This window comes from Capra hircus, chromosome 2, assembly GCF_001704415.2.
Source record: "Capra hircus breed San Clemente chromosome 2, ASM170441v1, whole genome shotgun sequence".
Lineage (NCBI taxonomy): Eukaryota > Metazoa > Chordata > Mammalia > Artiodactyla > Bovidae > Capra > Capra hircus.
In genome coordinates, this window is record NC_030809.1 from 119453769 (window position 1) to 119479028 (window position 25260).

Below are 25260 nucleotides of genomic sequence, written 5' to 3' on the forward strand. Positions count from 1 at the left end.
ACTTTACTAAAGAACAAACTTCCTATTGTATTTAAGGCACCATTTGATTTATAGGCAACCACTCAGAAACCTGTGTAAAGTGTGGTGGTTCAGAGAAACTTCCTCCTTTTCTCACACCTCAAATAAGCAGCTGATTGAAATCACTGGAATGAGCAGCATATATGAAGCACTGAGTTACTGATTCATTTCATGAAACCTATTAACTATCTTAAACATTTTTATAACATACATACATATTTTTTATAACACATATGCATATTTCCTAATAGAAAAAAAGTACTAACTTACTGTTTGACTCTCAGGAAACTCCATTTTTAGCAACTTGTGAGCACATTCTTCAAAATCTAAACTGTAGGGATAAAATGGTCACAATAGTTAGGTTAAAAATAGCAGCATATTTAAGTTGTAGCACTCTTTCATATATAAGAATCTTACCCTAATAATTGCTAAAAATTTTCTTCTATATTTTCATATTACTGTATTGTAAATATAAAAAAGAAAAGGTTTTTAACTCTTCAAAGAATGAAGTACTGATACATCCTATGACATGGGGGACCGTGACTGATGCTAAGTGAAAGAAGTGAGACATAAAGACCACATATAACATAATTCCATTTATATAAAAAGTCCAGAATGTACAAATTCATAGACATAGAAAGCAGACAAATCTTTATTATATTGCTAAATATTTCCACTTCTCCCTGATCCAAGTGAGGAAGAGGTAAAAGATGTTTCAAGAGCCCAGCATGACATCCAGAGCTTAATCACCACACTTACAAGTTATCTTGAGTCATACCCAAACATAGGGCTCTTACACTATATAAAAAGTTAGTATAAAATCAGTAAATAACTAAAATCAATTACAAAGAAAAGAATTTATTTTTGTACAACATTCATATAAATTGCATGAAAAATATCTTCAATATGCTTTGCTTAGAGAATTATCAAACTCAGTGTGAACTTGATTCAGGAATAATACCAGTATCATTTGATAACAGCAATATAAAATAATCACCCACTGAAATATAATGATAATGAATTTAGCTTTATAGTTCATCAGTAATCCTCAGCTTCTATTACTGATTGGGTTTCAAAAGCACAAAAAATAATTCAGGGAGGTAGAATGGAATTAAAAAAAAAAACTTTAAGAAATCAAGAAAGAGCTTTCATAACACACAATATTAAATAATAACTGGCACTAAGATTAAAATAGCTAACTGTAGTTGATAAACTTCAATAATACAGCAATACCAAAAAGTATTTTTAAAAATGTGACATTTTCTAGTTTTTATTTTTGAAAAAACAGAGTTAGTATTTAGGAAAAAAATCCTATAATTTCTGAAAAACAAGTCAAGTAGTTCATGGAAAATTTTTACAACTTTCCTTTTGTCTAATTAAGTGAAGAATCAAAGAGAAAGTATGACAGAATTTTCCTTGTTTTTGTTTTACTTGAAAAGTATTTGGTGACTCCCTACCATGATTGTTTTGAAGTTGACCTAAATGTAAATATTAAAGAAATTATTAACTTTGCTTGCTATTTTACACCAAACATATTCTAGAATTAAAAGTGATTGAGGGAAGGGTAAAGAAAATAGATTTTACATAATGCCAGTTTTCAATAGTTTGTTGATGTCTCCAATCTAAGAAACTTCAAATTGTTAAGGACATTACTCCAGTAATATAACATCAGACTGGAACATCACTTAAAACCAAAAACAACCCGGACTGTCCAACTTTTAATAGCAAAGTTAACTGTGTAGTTCAGTGTTTGCATAAATAAAAGAAGACTATTTAAGGAGTCAGAACAGTAAAAAGATCAGAGTATTGGTGAGGTCAGTCAATAAGTATAAAAGGAAAGAAAATTTAAAAAATAAAATCCCCAAATAGTTCAGTCACCAGAACTGGGTTTTGTTCACAAGAGTTCCAAAAGTGAGCAGTTTATATAAATAATCCAACCTCCTCTCAAAATAATCACTGTTGATACGTTAGTGTATTATTTCTAGAACCTGCACACCTACTTATACAATTAAGACAATGCTATCAGCATGGTGCCATACATTCTATATTATTAGTTTTTTATCCCCAACTAACATTAAATCAGACCACTTGCCCACTAATTCTCCATTAACCTAATTTTTAAAAGAGGCATTAAACATGAAAACACTTTGATTATATTGAGCAATATGATTTTTCTCTCTTTTTCGCACTGAACAATTCTCTGTATAATTCTCTGCCAATATGTATTTCTTTAAGAAATATAATGAAAAAGAAGGGTCAAATGGCAATCAAACTAAGCCACTGATTCATGCTACTCATTCAAGGCTTTCTAAAAAGAGTGCACCAATTTAAATTTCCACCAAAAATCTTTTTGTGTATCTAATTGAAATCATCATTACTACTGAGTACTGTTACTTAAAAAAAAAAAAAAACACTTTAGCTGTTTTAATGACCAACAATGTTACTTATTCATCTAGAATATTTGTTTGATAACATTTTTATGTTTTATAATCCCATTACCTGAGTCTCCAAACCATGTCCTTTAAATACCTTTTTATCAAAGTTGTGTTTACTTCCTAAAATTATTTTTACCAGGCATTTTGGGGCTGAGAACATTTGACAAATAACATATAAGACGGATTTATTATACTATTACTAGAATTGGTACCACTATATATCAGTGTCGGTCACTTGTCTAGTGTTTTAGTTTTGCAAACATTTTTGTGTGATTCAGAGATTATTATCAAGGTTAGATCACCTAAAAAATAAAGTTTCTTTACAATAATCATGCAAAGAGCTCCACTGTGACTCTTCAAAGTTAATGTTAACAGCAATATTAAAACAATGAATCTGCTCTTTACAACTGATTACCATTGAATTTCTTAAAAAAGGACAAAAGGTCAAACTCTAAAACTCTAAGAATAGCTACTTATAACAAAAATTTTTCATTATCTACTTTTCAGTTTGTATAAGAAAATATTAGTTTTTTTCTTTCATGTGAAAGGCCAAGAAACACATAAGGGTAAAGCAAAAAAATTTCTAACTAACGTTTTGCTGTTTAACATTTCTGTTTTTGAAGATGAACCTAAGCCAAAAACTTTTCAGACAGACTGAAAACAAGATGACTCCTACTTATGAATCATTTTTGCTATTACATCATAGTAAATGGAAATATACAAAACCTAGTAACAAAACAAAACAGGGAAAATATTCCTTCTCCACTGTAAAATATAAACACGGTGCCCACTAAATCAATAGGTTGATTCCCATTGAAAATAGATGTACTCAGCATTTAATGTTTTCATTTATTTCTCTTTAAAACTAACCTCACAGCCTTCAAAGGGAAAAGGTTGTTTTCATGACATCATAGCAGTTCTTGCTTAATATTATTTCAGAGTCCTTAAAACCTTCCTAAGTCTATTTCCTACTTCCATTCACATTCATTTCCATCTGCACAACATATCAGTGTCCAAATATCACACGAGTTTCTCTGCTTAGAGCCAGAGTTAGAAAGCAAATTAGAAAAAAATAAAAACATTAAACTTCCACTACACAATACTGTGCTAACTCTGTAATACAGAAATGTTTTAAGATTGCTAGTGATATTTAATTATAAGAAACGATATAACTTAAAAAAATTTTAATTAGGAAACAGTTAAAAGTAAAGACAAATTGTTCCTGTAGATTCCTAAAAACAGTAGTAATCTACAATCTGGGACTTGGGATAGTGGAGGAGAGGCAAGCAGTTGGAGAATCCCTGAAACAATATCTAGTTTTCTGTTACCAGATTCTAATAATCCCATCTTCTTGCCCATCCCCTGTCAAAAATTAGGATCAACTGAGCTACTGTACTGTATCTTACCTTGACTGAATAGCAAGATAAATGGTACGGCGAAATGAGACTAGATTAATTTCTGTTTTGTCATGAATAGTCACCTTTTGTCCTGAAATTAAACATAACAAAATTACAAGACTATAAAAATAAATGAAGAACTGAAAATGTATCCCTTTATAGTAATGTTTTCATAATCTTTTTAGAATCTATGGGTTTAATATAAGATTCTCTTCTACAGTATAAGTTAGCATTGACATTTATAGAGTTCAACATAACTATTTCCAGTCTTTTGCCATATCTTAGAGTATTTTGATAAGTTTTGTCAGCTCAAAGATGTCCAGAGCCAAACCAAGAAAACTATTTTTGTTTCTGGGTCACCTGCTCATGTAGACATTATAAAAGGCCGCACTTAAGCTGGTGTTAGGGAAAACATTATTTCTATGTTTATAAACAATTATCTTGATAATTTGGAAGAACTATAAATTATGGATAGAAATTCAGGAATCATCATGACACGTTGGATGGGTCCAGAAGAAATATGAATATTTGTTAAAGTTTTATCTTATCTAATGCATGAAAACTTTATAAACATTTAATAGTTTTTATTTGAACTGTATTTTCACATAAGACAAATTCTAAAGTTAAATGTTAACTTGGTTAGGAGACATTTTAAATGAAAAGGACACTGGAAAAAATTAAACATATTTTAATAAATTATGTGGTAGAAGATCTACTATACTCTAAGACAGAACTAAAATATATTATGCCTTAGAAGGGAAAGTTATACTTTTAATATTTTCAAATATGTAACATAAGCAAATAGTGACCAGGGTATATATATTCTGATGTTTTAATGAAGACTTAACCAAAGTAAAGTTCTGAGCTTATTTTCCTATGAAATAATATAATCAAAGCTGAAAAGGAAGGACATCATGCCTGCTTCTGTACAAATATAGTTTTTGGCTTCCCCAATCTATTTTTCCAAAATGAAGAGCAAATATCTAGTCACTCGCATCTGTCACATTCATGCCACAGCAACATAAATCACATGTGCTCAACATGAATGCAGCTTTTTCATAGTTCGTAATCAAAGTCATAAAACATAAAATTTAAATTATGCTGGTATTAAAAAATGAATTTCCTTGTTTCATACTTTTAAGCAGGCTCTTTCAACCTTGCCAGTGCTGATATTTTCGGCTGGATAATACTTTGCTGTGAGGGGCAATCTTGTGACTCATAGGATGTTTATAAGCCCTTGCTTTCCCCCACTAGCTAACAGCAGCATCTCTCCCAGTACTCCACAGATTAAGAATCACTGTTTAGAGGATTACATGAGATTATTCTGGGAGTATATTGTGCAATTTTATCTGCAGCTACACTTGTACCTTCTTCATCTTCTTCACCGTCCTCCTCCTCTTCTTCCTCCTCCTCTTCACTACTTCCAGCATCTTGGTCTGTGTTTGAGTCACTATCTCCTTCATCAAGAATTTCTAAAAGAACAAAGTTAAGTTTAGGAAAACATGAATGAGCAAGGGATATAAATGTATCTCATTCTGGGAAGATAATTCTCAGTTCACTACAACCCACAGTGGTGTAAGAGTTTACCAACCAACAAAGATGACCACACAGGTCTCATGTTATTACCTAGGTATTCAGAGAGCATTATAACTAATTAGACTAGAGAAAACCATATGTATAATTCTTCTGCCAGATAGAAAGCAGCCATGAAATAAGCAAGGGATGAGAAGAACAAAGAAAAAGTAGATGAAAGTTTTCCAAAGGAGCAGGAGCACTGGAACGATAAATTAGGAAGAGAAACTAGCATAATGGATAATGTCGTCAAAATATTACTAGTTCATCACCAAGAAGATAAGCCTACTATAAAAAGCTAAGATGAGCAATAGAAAATAAGAATTTAGCCTAAGAAAGTTTTCTGAAAGACAAAAAAGACAGAAGAAAAAAAAAATGCATAATTTAGAATCCACTCCCTGATGGCTAAGATGGTAAAGAATCTGCCTGCAATGAGAGAGACCTAGGTTCGATCCCTGGGTTGGGAAGATTCCCTGAAGAAGGTAATGGCAACCCACTCTAGTATTCTTGCCTGGAGAATCTCATGGACAAAGGAGCCTGGTGGGCTACAGTCCATAGGGTCATAAAGAGTTGGACACGACTGAGTGACTAACATATTTAGGTAGTGAATGAAATTTAAATAGTAGTGAGATTTTTATTAAAATGTATACCTATTAAGTAGAACATTATAATTAATCGATAGAATTTTCATATGTGCAATAGAAATGGAAGTCTAAAGACCTTTAAAAAAAAACAGAAAAATAAGGGCTTCATTGGACTGTCATTTCTTAAAATACAACTCACATTCAGAACTATTCAAATTGTGATGTAAAAGACTACATGAGGTCTATCATCATGTTAACAGTAATAAACAAATGACAAAAACTAGAATCATATTTTGTCCAGTGGTATGTGTTCCATCAGTCTGACAAAAGATTTTACAAATCTGGCCAACAATCCCCCTTTGCATTTTTATTATAATCAGACAGATTTTAATATAGTTTTGGGACCAACTAACTTTTAGGAAAATTCTAATTTCCTTATATTTAACTAAATAGTATAAATCAGGAGCCAAAAGTGGAGAGTTGTCATTCAGCCCCTAGCTGACATACAAATCTCTTCAAGAATATTTCTAACCAATGTGACTTCCAGAAATGATCTGCAGTGTCTAGTTTATTATTACATAATGCGGTTCAGAAAGACCTTTAAGAGGGGAAACTATTTAGTATTCAACAGGAGGAAGATCGGCACTCCTGCTGTTTTCCCAAATGCTGTAAGACCTAAAACACAAGTACACCTGGGTCACTCTAAGGTGCTAATTACTAAAGCTGTGCCCACTTCCTGCTGCGGTCATTTTTTTTAATGCCGACTATAGAAGAACATTTTACGAAAGAATGAAGGTCATATGGATTGTTTAGCTGTTTACCTCATCCTCTCCTATCCCTTCACTTTAGGATCTACTTACTAAAATCATTTAGGGAATGACAACTGGATTTTCTTAACTAAATAGAGCAGTGGTTTCCAAGTATGGTCTGTGAATCCTGGAGGAAATCACTGAGACCTGCCAGGTGGTCTGCAGGTCAAACTATTTTCATAGTAATACCGAAATATTATCTGCCTTTTCACTGTGCTGACACCTGAAATAAAGACGCAAAAGCAACAGGAGTTAAAACCTGCTGCACCCTGAGCACAATCAAGGGAACAAGCTGCACAAGCACTCTGCACCTTTTACCGCCACGCTAATGCAGTAGGAAACAAGTTTCATTTAAGAACGCCCTTGAAGAAAAAACATAAAATTATTAATTTTGTTAAGTCTTAGCCCTTGAGTATAGGCATTTATAGTAGTTTGAGTAAGAAAATACGAAGTTTATAAATAGCACTTCTGTTAAAAGACGAATGCACAATGGTGATGGTTATTTCAAGGAAAAACACTTGTGTGACGGAGGTGCAAGATGAATTACTTTTATTTTTAATTTTTACTTGAAAGAATGGCAAACAAACTAGTTATTAGGTATTTACCAGCTATTTTCTAAAATATAAACAAAGTAATACTGTTATTTCAAGTAAAATAACCAATAGTTATTTTCAGATATTTGCCATAATGATCAAATGAGTTTTCAAGAGAAAATCAGAATTGTGGAAAACACATATCTATTCCTATGAGCCTTACAGCTTCCAAAAACATTAAGATTTTTCTGATAAAGACAGGTGGTAATATGAATAAACGTGATTTTTTGAGAATATATTAATGTGTCAATTTAACTTTGATAACGTTAACATGTTAATACTTGGATGATGTGAATAACTTGGTGCATCAGTATTCTCCAAATGACTGAGGAAACATGTTACAAAATCATGCTTGGGTAAAAGATCCATTCAAACTGACAGGCCAACAGATTTTAATGTTAACAAAATAGGAAAATTAATGGATATAATTTCAGGTTTCACAGTGCAATTAAATCATTAAGAAACTACTAGCTATTAAATATTTAATTGGAATAATGTCAAACAGAAATATACACAATTATAATTCTGAAAAGGCTGTACTCTTCCCTTTCCAACTACAGGTGTATGGTGAGGTTAAATTTCCTTTATATATGTCAATCAAAACAGCCTACTGCAACAGACTGAAATCAGAAGCAATATGAGAATTCAAATGTTTCCGATTAAGCCAGACATTAAATTGCACAAAATATTTAAAACATACCATTCTTTTTCTTAAATTTCTTTGTTCATAGTTATTTTTATAAAAACATGTAATTTTCGCAAATATGTACTAGGTTTATTATTGTTATTTTGAAATGACCTAGTATTTTTTTATAGTCTCCATTTAAATTTCTAGTAAGTAAATGTCAATAGATATAACCCACATAAATGAAAGCTCTTTGGAATTCTCAATAATTTTTGAGAGTATAAAGGGATCTTGGGACTACAGAGTTTAAGGACTGCTATAGTAAAGAAGCCAATGGCAACCCACTCCAGTACTCTTGCCTGGAAAATCCCATGGATGGAGGAACCTGGGTGGCTGCAGTCCATGGGGTCACACAGAGTCGGACACGACTGAAGTGACTTAGCATAGTAAAGAAAAGCACTACTTTCTTGGCCAACTGCCAAGAATCTAATAAAGAAATGGATGGGGAATTCCCAAGTATAAAAAAAGGGAAAAAAAAACCAACCCCTCTATATCAGGTATAATAAGAATTCACAAAATTATTGGTATCTTCTAGGGAGACTATGGAGAAGGAAATGGCAACCCTCTCCAGTATTCTTGCCTGGAGAATCCTGTGGACAGAGGAGCCTGGTGGGCTGCTGTCCATAGGGTCACACAGAGTCAGACACGACTGAAGTGACTTAGCATGCTTGCATAGCAGGGAGGCTATAGAAAAAGAAATTCATACGAAAAGAAGGAAATAGACTGAAGGGGTTTCTCTATGTTTGGAAACTAAATTTATTAGAGAAAAAGGAATCTGGCTATTGCAGTGAAATGTCCCTATTGTACCAGATTTTAGGATAATGTATAAAATGGGAAGCTTCTTACACTTTTACTTCCCCTTCAACATTCTACTTCTAAGCATGATTAAAGCACAGAATGCAGCAATAATAGAGCTCTACAACTCTGCTCTCTCTTCCAAGGAGCTTTCAGAGCTGTCAGTATTTGTTAGGTAAAATCACAACTCAAGGGAAATAAACTTATAAAATTATTATAGAACTATAATATGTAAAATAATATAAATATATATTAGAATGATGTAAGTAGCTCTGAATATTAGCTTTAGAAGAAAAATAATGACACACATATTAAAGAAAAACCTGGTACCAGTGTCTAAATACACACTCTGTGGTAAGATAAAGTACTGTATTTTATTTATCCTTATACAAACATTTACTCTTATATCAAACAAGTAACTTATTCTAGGTGACTTAGCTAGTAATGGCATAAACAAAATACAAACCAATATCTAAAGAAACAGTGCTTATGGTATACTAATGCTGTACAAATGGGAATAATCAATTTATCCATTAAGTATATTAAGCTACCATGATTGATTTTATCAGAAAGATAAAATCCTGCCCTCAAGAAATATGAAGTACAGAACTTTATAATACAGTATAGCACTTAATCAAATACTAAACTGGTGGCAATTTAAGCAGCAACTCTTAACTGGAAGTGAGGTTAAATAACGGCCATTGTAATACATGGATATTTCTTAAGAGGGATGAAGCTGAAGAGCTGCATAATTAAATAAAGAGAAAGAGGAGAAGGAAAATGAGTTAAATATTTAAAATGAAGTAGTACCATGGATAGGATTTCCCTGGTGGGCTATAGTCCATAGGGCTGCGAAAGATTCTGACATGACTTAGAGACTAAACAACAGCAACAATACCGTGGATAAGCACTAGAAAGAAAAATAACGCATGGGCAAACGGTGAAAAGAGAATGGCTTCATACAGCAAAGATCTCAGTAGGCAGGGGTCAGAGTGATCTATACCATTCTATCAGTATCATACAATTAAGTAAACTTCTTTTAAAAGGAAATTATTTTTTAAAGTTCTACATACCCTTCTTTATAGCTCTGTACTTCTCTTCATTCTCCATAAAATTAGGATCCATCTTGAAAACATCTCAAAAATAAATAAACACAAGTTAAGTTAGTGTTTATTTTCGATACTGACATTTGTTTGTATGCCACTTCCCAATGCCCGCCCCTGACTTACTAAGAACATCTTCTGGATTATAGTCATCTTCCAGAGGAAGCATGTGGGTGAACTGATCATCTTCTTCCACTAAATCAAGTCCTTCTAGGATAACAGGGTGGTCCTTGAATCCATCCTTCCTTACAGCAAACATCACTTCAATCATATATTGAACCCTTTTGTCAATTTCAGACTCATGGAGAATGTTTCGAAGGCGTTCAAATATAGCTAAAGTTAAACACAAAGAAAATAACATAAGCACTACATATAATAATACTCAAACAAAAGCTCAATCTCAAACCAAGGGTATATATTTACCATTGATCCCTCTTGGTGACACTTGTGTTAATTTGAGACCACATTCCTTAAGAAAACCAATAGCTACTTCAACACTGTCATCTGTTGGTCTTTCCAGAAGCAAAGTGAGCATTTCTAAGCATAAAACTTCATGAGCCTTGAATAGAAAGAAGACACACAAAATGCTTTCACATGTATTAATCTACTACTGATGGTAATTTTAAAAATTAGTACATCTAATTTTTACAGTGGTGATATTGTACATATGATGAGCAAAGTTTCATTATGTACATAAAAATACTCCAAATATGGGATACAATTTTTCTTTCACTTCCATTATGCATCTGCTAAGAATTTCCTGATGATTTTTCCAAAACTCTTAATTTACTACACGGATAGAACTAGATGATTTATCTCTAGCAGAAATATTCCTCTTATATTCTCTATATAGAAAGATACATTATCTTTAGGAAATGTCGTAATTAACCTCAAAATAGAAGTTAAAGTCATTTACTAATTTTTAATCTGAGATATTTTCATAACTACTATATGAAGAAAAGTAACATGATTCTTTTTATAATATCCTTCTCCATGATCACAATTCTATATCCATTTCCCAATTCATTCTCTCAGCAATTCTGTTAGGAAATGGTTCTTAAATTACATGAATACTAATTTTCTCAGAAAATTTCTTTCTATAGTTTATAGCACACAATGACAGTTTTGAATACTTCTATTTTTATTTAAATCACTCTACACTGGCCATGGTCAAAGTTTAGAATTTTATAAACACCACCAAGTAGAGAAGGAATAAAAGTACATTGAGAAGCTTTGCTGTAAAAGAAAATGGACTTAGGAAGCATGTTTAAAAGACCATACATAGGCCTTTTAAAAACTAGACTCTTACTTGTGATGGAGAGACAACTTAGGAAAATATTCTCTTCACATCTAGCACAATATCAAAAATACACATTGCTTTTATTTTGGGAAGACAGGCGAGGTTGAACAAGAAAATAGGGACAAGAAAATACCGCCCTGTACCACAGTTTGAAGATGCAAAATACTTATCATTTTAACTGGTTTATGTAAATGCCAAAAATATCTCCAAGTATAATATATATTCAAAAACTGAAACATATCTGTGCTACTGTAGTCTGTGAAATTAGGTTTACAGACATGTAAAATTATGTTGCTGTGATCTTAAGTAGAAAATTATCATTGTAATTTTATGACTAGGTTAAAATCTGAAAGGTTTCTTAACGTGAGTACCAGAATTTCATGTAGCAAAGAATTAAAATATTATGAAATGTTAGAGAAATAAGATTAAGTGTGTCTTCAAAATTCTGCCTCTTATTTATAGATATAATTTTTAAAAATAATACATATCTGAAGGAAAACTGTGAGTATGGACAAGAGCAATCTTACTGTTTTCATTTTTTAAATGTGGCTCAGCTGGTAAAGAATCCGCCTGCAATGCAGGAGACTTGAGTTCAATCCCTGGGTTGGGAAGATCCCCTGGAGAAGGGAAAGGCTACTCACTCCAGTATCCTGGCCTGGGGAATTCCATGGACTGTACAGTCCACAGGATTGCAAAGAGTCAGACACGACTGAGCAACTGTCACTTCCTCCTGGAGAAGGGAATGGCAACCTGCTCCAATATTCTTGCCTGGAGAATCCCAGGGAGAGAGGAGCCTGGTGGGCTACAGTCCATGGGATTGCCAAGAGTCAGACGGTAGTGAGCAACTGACACATAACTTAACATAACAAATCAAAACTCTTGAACAGTGGATAAATAAAAAAATAAACACAAAAACTAAATAATAAAATGATAAATTTTTGCATTTAAAAAAGATTAAAATTATTTAGTACATAATATTTTATAAAATGATTCTAAGAATATATGAGTATATACATATACCATGTAGTTATACATATGAATATACACGTATATATGCAGTTGTGGGGAATAGCATTTTTTAAAGAATATCAGCTGTTAGGTTTTCTTGAACATTAGGTACAGGGTAAAGAGAAGAAATAGTAACTTTTAAATAAAAACACATTATAGATTTAGAAGGAAAAAATATGCAGTTAAGTAACCATGTAGAATATTAAGAGTTTGATTAATTTACTAACACTTGTCCTGGGTTCCTCTTTACATTAAAAAATGCATTCATTATAGTTCTAAAATTAAAATATCATTCAAGACACTTTTCTGAAGGACTGTAAGTCAAAACAAAGATGTCACTGAAGTGGCATCAAGCCTGTGGTATAATGCCACTGAATGGCACCAAATTTTGAAAATAATTACTTACCACATTTTGATTAATAAGATGTGCCACAAATTTTGAAGCTGTCAGACAAAGTGGCTGAAAAGGGAAATTAGAGACAAAGTTAATCTATAAACTTAAACCAATTTTCATTTTTCTACAGAGTCTACAGTTTACTTACACACTCTCCTTAAAATATGCAACATGCAAGGTAATTTTAATGTGTTATAAAATAAAAATTATTATATGTGGAAACATGTCATTTCTGGATGAACAGAAATCAACATCGCTTACTAAGGTTGATACTTATGGTTTATTAGCCTGTTATCTGTAGCAGTCTACTTACAAGTCCATCACATATACCTTATCATTTCTCCGATAGCCTTTTCGAAAATTAAGAATTAATCTTTTGAGGATTAACTCTCCAATTTGTGGAAATTTTGAGTTGATAATTGCCACTAATGCTGCATAAACATGGGTGAAGATTGGAGAAGCACTCTGTGCTTGCAAAACAGATCTGGATAGCAGGCCTCTGGTTAAAAAAGAAAAGAAAAGGAGTCAACAATACTCACTGATTTCATCAGAAGGAAAAAAATTCACCTAAAATCCAGCTATATTCAGTTCAGTTCAGTTCAGTCGCTCAGTCATGTTCGACTCCGCGACCCCATGAACTGCAGTACGCCAGGACTCCCTGTTGGCATCACCAACTCCCGGAGTTCACCCAAACTCATGTGCATCGAGTCGATGATGCCATCCAGCCATCTCATCCTCTCATCCCTTTCTCCTCCTACCCCCAATCCCTTCCAGCATCAGGGTCTTTTCCAATGAGTCAACTCTTCCCATGAGGTGGCCAAAGTATTGGAGTTTGAGCCTCATCATCAGTCCTTCCAAAGAACACTCAGGACTTGTCTCCTTCAGGATGGACTGGCTAGATCTCCTTGCAGTCCATGGGACTCTCAAGAGTCTTCTCCAACACCACAGTTCAAAAGCATCAATTCTTGGCATTCAGCTTTCTTCACAGTCCAACTCTCACATCCATACATGACCACTGGAAAAACCATAGCCTTGACTAGATGGACCTTTGTTGGCAAAGTAATATCTCTGCTTTTTAATATGCTATCTAGATTGGTCATAACTTTCCTTCCAAGGAGTAAGCGTCTTTTAATTTCATGGCTGCAATCACCATCTTCAGTGATTTTGGAGCCCAGAAAAATAAAGTCAGCCACTGTTTCCACTGTTTCCTCATCTATTTGCCATGAAGTGATGAGACCATATGCTATGATCTTAGTTTTCTGAATGTTGAGCTTTAAGCCAACTTTTTCACTCTCCTCTTTCACTTTCATCAAGAGGCTTCTTAGTTCCTCTTCCCTTTCTGCCATAAGGGTGGTGTCATCTACATATCTGAGGTTAGTGATATTTCTCCCAGCAATCTTGATTCCAGCTATATTCAGTTCAGTTCAGTTCAGTTGCTCAGTTGTGTCTGACTCTTTGCGACCCCGTGAATCGCAGCACGCCACGCCTCCCTGTTCATCACCAACTCCCGGAGTTCACTCAGACGTCCATCAAGTCAGTGATGCCATCCAGCCATCTCATCCTCTGTCCTCCCCTTCTCCTCCTGCCCCCAATCCCTCTCAGCATCAGAGTCTTTTCCAATGAGTCAACTCTTCACATGAGGTGGCCAAAGTACTGGAGTTTCAGCTTTAGCATCACTCCTTCCAAAGAACACCCAGGGCTGATCTCCTTGCAGTCCAAGGGACTCTCAAGAGTCTTCTCCAACACCACAATTCAAAAGCATCAATTCTTTGGCGCTCAGCTTTCTTCACAGTCCAACTCTCACATCCATACATGACCACAGGAAAAAACATAGCCTTGACTAGACGGACCTTAGTCGGCAAAGTAATGTCTCTGCTTTTGAATATTCTATCTAGGTTGGTCATAACTTTTCTTCCAAGGAGTAAGCGTCTTTTAATTACTTCTCTGTAAATCATCATAAAAGCTAAATAAGAACTAAATTTTCACCACCCTTATCTAAAGGAAGAAATTGTCTAATAAAACTGATTTTGAGGAAATAAAATTTCAATCTGTACTTATATAAAATAGATTTAATATAATATTTTTCAAAAAATTTTTTCTCTAAATATAAATCTTCTTTTCCAGTTGCTGTTCATTATATCTATTTATGAATTTAAGTTCTTAACTTCTTATATTAATTCACTTAGCATTATCAAAAGTGAAGGGAGAAAAGACCTGCTTCAAAAGTACTGAACTTTGACTTAAAGTAAAATTTCCATTATAAGCCCATCATTCATATAAATTAATTCTGTGATTAAAGACAAATCTGGGTGGTTTCCACCTAAAAGACAGGCTTAAATCTATTGTTCATGAAAATAAAAGTGAAAACAATATTCCTAAGAGAGATAAAGACATAACGTAAGCACTTCAGAAATAATGCTAAAACAAGGACAGGAATATGAAAGGTCCTACCTTCCAACTCATTTTGAAATGGACATGTTTCTATCAATGTATACATTTGATAAGAAGAGAGATACAAAATAGGCTAACTGTAGAGTTATTTTTGCCAATGTAATAACAGATAGTTATTCAATTGTCAAAAGGCAGAAAAACTATGTCTTCATAGTTACCAGGTTTAGGCATGACATCTGAATCACTAGAGTAGAAAATGAAAAAAGAGAACTCAGCTTATAAACTGTAACATCTTAAATTACCCTTGTAACTTTTGAGTCTGCTCCTTCCTGAATAAAATGAGAGTGCTTTCCTGTGGCTGCCTCTCGGTCACCTTACTAACCCCCACAACGTGCTACATTTTACGTTACATATATATCCCATACTTCTGCACTGATGATCTAGGTCATATGGGAAAATAGTCCTCAGATTTTAAAATAAATAGAACATAGAATATTTCTATTTCCTGATGAGTTAAAATATCACAACTACTTAAAAACCACACAGAAAATGGTTGTTATTCCCTTCTGCTTTTGTAAAATTCATTACTTATCTTTCTCATTTCTTTCACATTCCCACTTTGCTTTCATTAGAAATTAAACTGGTGTGAGGAGCAATTTGTGTATATATAAAGAAATTAAATATTTATTTTTCTTCATGAGTTTAAATTATTGGAAGTATTCAGTCAATAAATAACTGTGCCAAAATCATTATGTGACATCAAAGCTTCTCAAACAGTAAAAACGCCATATAAGCTCTAACAGTTGAGTTTAAGTTATTTGTTAGTAGCTTACATATTTATAACAACTGCATTTTAAATACTCCTTGAAATTTTCTTTGAAATGAAGTAGCATAATAAATGATTATTTTTCATGTAGATATTATTTTCCATTGAAAAAGTGCTATGAAATATTACAAATAAAACAGCCAAGGCTTACCTTCCTCTAACTATATTTTCTTGAAGAAGTTCTTGAATAATAATACTGATATTGGAAATGTTGACTTTGTTGATCAGGCCATTGATAGATTTCTTCAAGGCTTCCCAGCTCATCCTCTGGTATGCTAAGCTAAAAAGAAGTGATTTTAATAAAGATGAAATCTCAGTCAACAATTACAGAGGTTATAAGAACACAAAAAATACTTAGTGTTCCTTTATTTTTGAAAGAATTTTCACAAAACGACCCAAAAGAACAATAAAATATATGACCATATGGATATAGAGATTATACCTAAACCATATCTTATTCTCCATACACGATACTCATGTACAAATTCCTTTTAATAACATAATAAAATAAAACAAGGATATGTAAGGATAACATTGTTCTTATGTTCATGTATATGTGTGTTAGTTCCTTGGGAGTGTCTGACTCTTTGCAAACCCATAGACTGTAGCCCACCAGGCTCCTCCATTCATGGAATTTTCCAGGCAAGAGTACTGGAATGGGTTGCCATTTCCTTCTCCAGTCCATATATATTGTAATTTAAAACATTTATTAGTTAGATTCAGTACATGTTTATTTTATAACACTTAATTTCCTAAACTTGCCTTTAAAGGAAATGTTTTAAAGTAAAAGCAACAATTTTTTATTTAAATTACAATATATAATACCTAAATACAAGCTGTAAAAAGGAAATTTGGTATTATGTTCCTTCTCATAAAAGCATGACAGAAGAAAAAAATTAAGTTTTAAACTATAAAGAAATAGTATTAATTATAGAAAAATGGAAAGTCATACAAAATCATGAATTGAAAGACTGTACTAAGTATATTAAAGAACATCACTATATTTATGCAGTAGTCCCACAGGCTTATTAGCTGAATGGTAGACGGCTACACTGTTGGTTTTTTTTAACTTAGAGCCCAGGTAAATTATTTAGTCTAAATGGGTTCCTTTAGGTTGAACTGGTAATATCTAAGGTCTTTTAAAGCTCAAATTCTACAGTTTTTATAATTATTTCTCTGTGGAATACGATTTCAGGTTCAAAAAGTTTCAACCTTTCATTCCTCTGGCAGTTTGGTGAAGGTAATGAACTTCTTAGAATAATGTGTGTAAACATATAGGATAACAAAGGATACCAATCATACTAAAATAGAGCTTTCAAAGGATGAAAAGAACAAAAGTTTGATATTCCAAGTGCTTTTTAACACATTATATAGCAAGAAGTGGTAGTAGGCATAACAGCTTCTTTAATTCACAAGTAGCATAAACGGTATTTTGAGGTATTTGTAACAAACAGTCTGTTAATACTATGGTCTGCTGCCTACATTCCTGATAGAAATGTTAAACTACATCAATTTTAAAAGATGCAATTATTTCCAATTTACATTCATGGACTGCCTGAATTTTATCCAATGATCTCTTGAAAGTCTATAGGTTAAGATTCCCTGTTTTGAACCCTCCTACACTGTTGATGATTGACTATGCCAAGGCCTTTGACTGTGTGGATCACAATAAACTGTGGAAAATTCTGAAAGGGATGGGAATACCAGACCACCTGACCTGCCTCTTGAGAAACCTATATGCAGGTCTGTAAGCAACAGTTAGAACTGGACATGGAACAGACTGGTTCCAAACAGGAAAAGGAGTACGTCAAGGCTGTATATTGTCACCCTGCTTATTTAACATCTATGCAGAGTACATCATGGGAAATCCTGGGCTGGAAGAAGCACAAGCTGGAATCAAGGCTGCCAGGAGAAATATCACTAACCTCAGATATGCAGATGACACCACCCTTATGGCAGAAAGTGAAGAGGAACTAAAAAGCCTCTTGATGAAAGTGAAAGAGGAGAGTGGAAAAAGTTGACTTAAAGCTCAACATTCAGAAAACTAAGATCATGGCATCCGGTCCCATCACTTCATGGCAAATAGATGGGGAAACAGTGGAAACAGTGGCTGACTTTATTTTTCTGGGCTCCAAAATCACTGCAGATGGTGACTGCAGCCATGAAATTAAAAGATGCTTCTCCTTGGAAGGAAAGTTACGACCAACTTAGATAGCATATTCAAAAGCAGAGACATTACTTTGCCAACAAAGGTCCGTCTAGTCAAGGCTATGGTTTTTCCTGTGGTCATGTATGGATGTGAGAGTTGGACTGTGAAGAAAGCTGAGCGCTGAAGAATTGATGCTTTTGAACTGTGGTGTTGGAGAAGACTCTTGAGAGTCCCTTGGACTGCAAGGAGATCCAACCAGTCCATCCTAAAGGAGATCAGTCCAGAGTGTTCATTGGAGGGACTGATGCTGAGGCTGAAACTCCAATACTTTGGCCACCTGATGCAAAGAGTTGACTCACTGGAAAGGACCCTGATGCTAGGAGGGATTGTGGGCAGGAGGATAATGGGACAATAAAGGATGAGATGGCTGGATGGCATCACCAACTCGATGGACATGAGTTTGGGTAAACTCCAGGAGTTGAAAAGGGAGGCCTGGCGTGCTGAGATTCATGGGGTCGCAAAGAGCTGGACACGACTGAGCGACTGAACTGACTGACTGACACTGTTGATGGGAATGTAAACTGGAGCAGCCACTATAGTGAACAGTATGGAGGTTCCTTAAATAGAGTTACCATATGATCCAGCAAGCCTACTTCTGGACATATATCCAGAAAAGACAAAAACTGTAATTTGCAAAGATACATGCACCCCAATGTTCATAGTGGCACTATTTATTAACACAGTAGTTAAAACATGGAAGCTAAGTGTCCATCAACAGATGAACGTATAAAAAAGATGCAGTATGTCTACACCATGGAATATTACTCATCCATAAAAAAGAATGGAATATTGCCATTTGTAGCAACATGCATGAACCAAGAGATTATTATACTAAGTGAAGTAAGTCAGAGAAAGACAAATATTCTATCGCTTACACGTGAAATATAAAAAAAATAATACAAATAAACTTATCTACAAAAGAGAAACAGATTCACAGATACAGAAAACAAATCTATGGTTACCAAGTGGAAGCCAAGGGAGGGATAAATTAGGATTATGGGATTAACTGATACACATAACATAAACAACAAGAATTTACTCTGTAGCACAGGGAACTATATTCAATATCTTGTAATACATAAAAGAAAAGAATCTGAAAAAGAATATGTAACTGGGTCACTTTGCTATATAACTGAAACTAACACAATATTATAAATTAACTATGGTGGTGGTGGTTTAGTCGTTAAATTGTGTCCGACTCTTGCGACCCCATGTCTGTAGCCTGCCAGGCTCCTCTGTCCATGGGATTCTCCAGGCAAGACTACTGGAGTGGGTTGCCATTTTCTTTTCCAGGGGATCTTCCCAACTCAGAGATCAAACCTGGATCTCCTGCATTACAGGCAGACTCTTTACCAACTGAGCTACAAGGGAAGTCCCAAAATACTTTAATGAAATCAAAAACAGAAAAAAAAAAAAAAAAGAACTCCTGTTTTAGACTGCTATACCAGGTTTATCAGGGAGGTGGTGGTTAGAGCTGTCTACACTGGTGAGAAACCTGATTTTATCACTGACACTGTCATCAGCAAACACTGAAGATAAAAAGCAGACTGCAGTTAATTTCATTACTGTTTCTAAATTCTCTATAGATTGCACATTCCCTTTCTGCCTGCATCTGAGGTGGAACTCCTGGCCTCAACCCAACCCTTTGGTATGCTACTATATAGAGTAGTAAGATTTATGGATTAACAACTAGCCTGATCAATAAGATACTGCTGATACATAATCACAAACTCTTCCATTAAACTCTGATCAACAGACAATAATCAAGTACAACTGTACTTCTTAATTAGGAAACCTACAATGAACCTGATTTAGTATCTACTGAGGAAAGACTACACTTCTACTTCTGTTTCCTTTATAGCCTATAGGCAGAGTTCAACTGTATATAAAATTATCTTCTAAGAATCTGCTTAAAATTGCATATATTATGGATTCTGACCACATTACAAAGAAGACTCGGAGATTAATGACAATGCTTTCAATCTTTTACCGTTAGGATTGCTTTGAATGGGGTCAGAGACAGTAAATAGTTTTCACTAATACTTCCACTACTGCCTCCTATAAGAGCAGCATGCCTGCATCATCATGAAGCTCCCAAAACCCACACAAGCAACTTCCAAATCCCTTCTCTACATAACACTGCAGGCATCACTGCCAAGTGCTAGTCTATGAAACATTAAGAAAAACTTATTGTTTTAATGTCATTTAAATGTCCCCTTTTAGCTCATAAATTTTTAATATTTTATTTCAAATATTTATAACTTATTTTATAAAAATGACATTTCTACCTCAAGCTAATACTTACAACAAATTTATATTTAATTTCTATAAGGTTCTCAAGTACTCTCAAGTTGCATGAAAATACATAAGAAAGATATAGAAGACTTTCTTGACTCACCTGGAATCTGCTTTTCTTATAAGTATACCTACCTTCTATCACAATCTTTTTCTTGACTACCTGGCAACTGAGTGACCATTTCAATCTTGGGCCATAGTTTTCCTGGTTATTATCTCATTTCACTAGAGAAAAAGGCCTTGAAAACAGCTGCACTTTTCTACATAGTTTCTCGTCATTTCAATTATTTTGAAAAGGGAAGGAAAGGTACTTAAAGAGAGAATGGTCACATATGAATTTTGATTATTTGCCTCAATGCGGCAAAAACTATAAGATGTTATGTTCTAAAAAAAGTAGGGAAAAGAGAAAGCGTCAACTGCTTCACAGGTTATTACAAGGGCTGACAAACTACATCCAAGAGCCAAATTTAGCCTATAGCCTGTTTTTGCAAGTAAAGCTTTATTGGAACACAGCCATTCTCATTTGTGTACATGTTTTATCTATGGCTATGTTCAATATAATAGTGAAGCATGCATCCTCAAGTTACGTCCAACTCTTTGAGATCCCATGAACTGTAACCCGCCAGGCTCCTCTGTCCTTAGCATTTCCCAGACAAGAACAGTAGAGTGGGTTGCCCCTTCCTCCTCCGGGAAGTCTTCCCGACCCAGGGACTGAACGCACGTCTCTTGCATCTCTTGCACTGGCAGGTGGATTCTTTACCACCGCGCCACCTGGGCAGCCCTGTAATGGTGAAGGGGAGTAGCTGCAACAGACAGGATACTGCACAAAGCCTAAAATATTTACTATCTGCTCTTTTGTAGAAAAAGTTTCCCGATTCCTGGTTTGGTATAACTAGAAAGATCCATTTTAGTTCTAAAATATCAATAGTACTCTTGATTATCAATGAAAAATGGACACCACTAATAAGCATACAACTACAAAAGGAATGGTTTGATAACAGTAAAAACAAAAAAAAGATAAGTGACCTTTCCTCAGACTTTTCCACTCATTCATGCAAAAATTAAAGACGTTAAGAGCTACTATCAGGGAAAATATTAAGCACCGCTCCAATGGAGCTTCTGAAGGCAGGAAGGAAAGAAGTATAATTTGCGGTCTCTATCATTAGGCACCCTGCATGTAAATTCTCAAGAGTCAAGGTTAATTGGAACACAGATGACTTTTCTCAGTGAGAGTGTCACCGCCTTATATATTTAGTGATATTGACATGCCTGTTTTTATCTGTAATCTGTTCCTGCATCATTCTGAGTTTGGCAGGAGGAATATACGCTCCACCAGTGCGAGTAAGAAGAGGATCCAGCTCCTCTTTCTTCTTCTTTGCAGTAGGTTCATCCTGAGCAGAGGAACTCTGGGTTACCGATGGTTCTGGGCTTCTTCTCCCAGGAGATGGTGACTTCCGGGACCTCTTCCGATCCACATCTCTTTCTCTGCGTTTCTCTCGGTCTCTACCTCTGTAACACATTTTTTTGATGGAGAAAAGATGACACAAAATACATTCTTAAATGAACTGCATACCAAATGAGTAAGACCATTTGGGGGCCACAGATTCAGATAAGGAAAAGGGGTTTGGCAGTGCCTCACAGAGAAAATGTAACTTAAACTAGGTCATCAAGGTTCAAGAGGATTTACATTGGGGGCAAGGTGGCGAGGGGGTGGGGAGAAGGGAGGATGGCATTCTGTAACTAGTAGAAGACAGAATAACTACTAAAAAACTGAGCAAGGTTATTTAGGCCAGAATAAGTCGAAATAATAAAGAATAATGTATAACAGCAGTTGGAAAGATAAGTTCGAGTCAGACTATAAAATCATAAAAGACAAGCAACAGGCTAAGATTTTTATCCTGCAAGTGATAAGAAATCATTAATAATTTCTGAGTGGGATAGCAACATGAAAATAGTGTTTTCCAAAGACAAATTGGCCTGTGATGTATGTAGTGAGTTGTATAAAGGAGAAACCAGAGTTAACCTCCAATAATAGCAATTTAGGAGTGAGACTGTTATCATAAATTGTAATTTGAAATTGTTTCCTGATAGAACTGACAATTTATTATAAATCTCAAAATATCAGAAGCTTCTGATTATTTTAGACAATGTGAAAAAATAAACCATTTTCTAGCCATAAAAACTCTTCCCTACTAATGCAGGTGACTATCCTTTGTAAAATGATTATTTAATGTTTTCAAACTATTAAGAAATAGCAAGAAAGAATGAATCTTTGCTGTCTGCTCTCTTTCCCCAGTGAGAGTTTGTCCACTTGGCTGCTTGCTACATACATCTGCCTAGAAGCTCAGATTATTCTGCTCATGCTTTGTGCAACCATGAGTGATATGAATAACTATCACTGTACTACCAGGAAAGCACTTAGTAGATTTTACCTAAATCTAGAGGGTATATTTGAAATAATATGTTTTAATACATGGAAAAGAATGCTTCTAGTCACCTTCCCAGGTAGCCATGGAGAAACTGTCTTCCAGCTAAAGCACCTGAGTGACTGCCCCATGAAGACACAGTCTGTACCTACCAACACAATGTGAACAGTGGTAGCGGGGAAAGTGGTTCCAAATAGAAACCCTAACTAGTCAAAGAGGTGCTCTGAAATCTAGCCACTGCTTTGTAAATGAGTTGAACATTTTATATCTACAGGAAGAAGCAACTCATTTTATAGCTATTCTCTGTAGAGAACAGCTACAGAAGGAATTTACTGACACTGGTTATGATTCTTCTGAGAAACACCAGGTAAGACTGCTTGTTGGCTGGTAAAATTGTGTCCTTATACAATTATAGTGTTTCTCCTTCAGAGTGCAGAAGTAATAGTCTTCTCAGTCTAAACAGAAATATTTCTCTTCCAGTGGTTTTGTACTGTTAGCCTTTATAGTCTACATAATAAACAATGTGCTTACTTCACAGTGTGTGTGGATCAAATCAAACTTTGTATACATACACTGGGCTAGACAAAGAATTACAGTGATGTAATACAGTCATGGGTACGGATATAGACATAGGCTCTGGAGTCAGAATTGAGCTCAAATCTCAGTTTCATTATCTATTAGACAGGTAACAGCAACCTGAGGTAACAATCAGTTCTAACCCACTTCTTTATATGTAAATTGTGAGATATAGTATCTAGTATATAAGAATTTTGACAGCATTTGAGAAGGTATGAGAATGCCTAGCTCACCAATTATGGTGGTAGCAGTTGCTCTTTTTAAAGGTGACTGCAGATAAACCTGTCTTTTGGAGATTAATTTAATCTGACATTTATAAGGACAGGTTACATGTTAGAAAGTAAGCAGTGAAAAGGAAATTTTGGCTGCAGATATCAAATAATGTGTTTGGTTCCAAACTATGGAGAAATCTGATTAAAATTCTAGTGTGGTATAGTCTGGGTAGTCACGGAATAGACAATATGAGAGAGATGTCAAAAAGGATATCGAACTAAGTGAGCAACAGTACATGGTAGGCAAGTTTTAGAAACCAGATGACTAATAAAGTGGGCAGTCAAGTTCTCTAAGACTCAAGTAAGAATAATTTATACTTAGAAAATGGTAACTTCATTCTCAATGTCCCTCTGCCATTATGTAAATTAAGATCACTCAATATCATAAATGACTTTCATTCAGTAAAAAATCTCAGAAACTCATATAAGCCAGTTCCTCATATAGCACAGTATGATGAATAAAAGCTTGAGACCTAGAGTCAGACAGACGAGGACTTGTCACTGACACACTTTTAAAACATGAACAAATGAATTAACTTCTCTAAGCTTCATTCTCTTCATCTATAAAAGTCATATATTTATTGCAATAAGAAGTTAATTCACATTAAGTCCTTATTAGAAAGCCTGGCACATAAAAACATCCACTTAATGCTAGCTGTGATTATTATTATGCACAAAGAAAATTTAAACAAGTATGTTTCTATAGTTAAAATATCCAATACTAACCGTGACTCCATGCTACTATCATAAGAACGTTCTCTCCTTGAACGCTCATAGTCTGACCTGCTGGAATCAAAGTAGCCTCTATCCCGAGGAGATCTTTCTTGTTCTATGTACCTAACACATAAAATAAGAAAACCAAAGTTACAAGTTGAAAACAATGATGTTATACTTAGAAAAGTCATATATTGGTAATGGTGATATAACTCTGTGACTGTACAAAGTCCTATCAAGTGGATCTTAACAGATTATTTTGTTGACATCTATGCAGTTCGTCATGATTATAAAAGCTTCCCGCTGGTAGGCAACAAATCAACTCCTGGAATTCACTTAACCAAGCTTGACATCCTGGGCATACTGTCCTTAGCAGAAGATACATATTTGCATATCATATACAGTTTAGTGGGGACAAAGCTATCCTCCTGCTGTCTAGCTGGCTCATTTTATCAAAGTACTGAATAGTGTCATTGGTTGTCCTCCACTGGTTGTCAACCACTAGTGTCATTGGTTGGCCTCCGTAAAATCCAGTTATTCCACTCCAAAAGGCTATCTTTATCAGCTCCTATTCTTAAAATCATATTATTAGATATCTGTGACAATGGACTGAATGATCAGCAAACAGGGATAGTTAGTATAAGATCTGCCTTTTGAATCTCAAAAGTCAATAAAATCAGAGAACCTTAACAGAAGTTAATATATACACACATGATAAATATACACAGTAACATAATCTATGTCTCATATGCATATCTACAATTTATTTGCATATACACATATGTATGCGTACGTCTACAGAGAGATTTTCTAAAATATATATATAGGGAGGAGGTGATCCATGAAAGACGCTAAGTA

At 34.5% G+C, this 25260-nt stretch overlaps 1 protein-coding gene across 2 annotated transcripts in view; it reads right to left on the minus strand.

Annotated features, from left to right (window-relative positions):
- The window catches only part of CWC22 (CWC22 spliceosome associated protein homolog), a 65506-nt gene that overhangs the window by 15217 nt on the left and 25029 nt on the right, over positions 1-25260 (minus strand). For both annotated transcript variants that reach the window (XM_005675898.2, XM_005675899.3), the window contains exons 4-14: positions 24415-24525; positions 21684-21923; positions 16062-16190; positions 13024-13192; positions 12706-12759; positions 10415-10550; positions 10118-10324; positions 9962-10024; positions 5218-5322; positions 3860-3941; positions 289-349 (exon numbers count right to left, since the gene is read on the minus strand). In XM_005675898.2, coding sequence (XP_005675955.2) covers positions 289-349; positions 3860-3941; positions 5218-5322; positions 9962-10024; positions 10118-10324; positions 10415-10550; positions 12706-12759; positions 13024-13192; positions 16062-16190; positions 21684-21923; positions 24415-24525 — 1357 coding nt within the window. The remainder of the gene's footprint in view (positions 1-288; positions 350-3859; positions 3942-5217; positions 5323-9961; positions 10025-10117; positions 10325-10414; positions 10551-12705; positions 12760-13023; positions 13193-16061; positions 16191-21683; positions 21924-24414; positions 24526-25260) is intronic.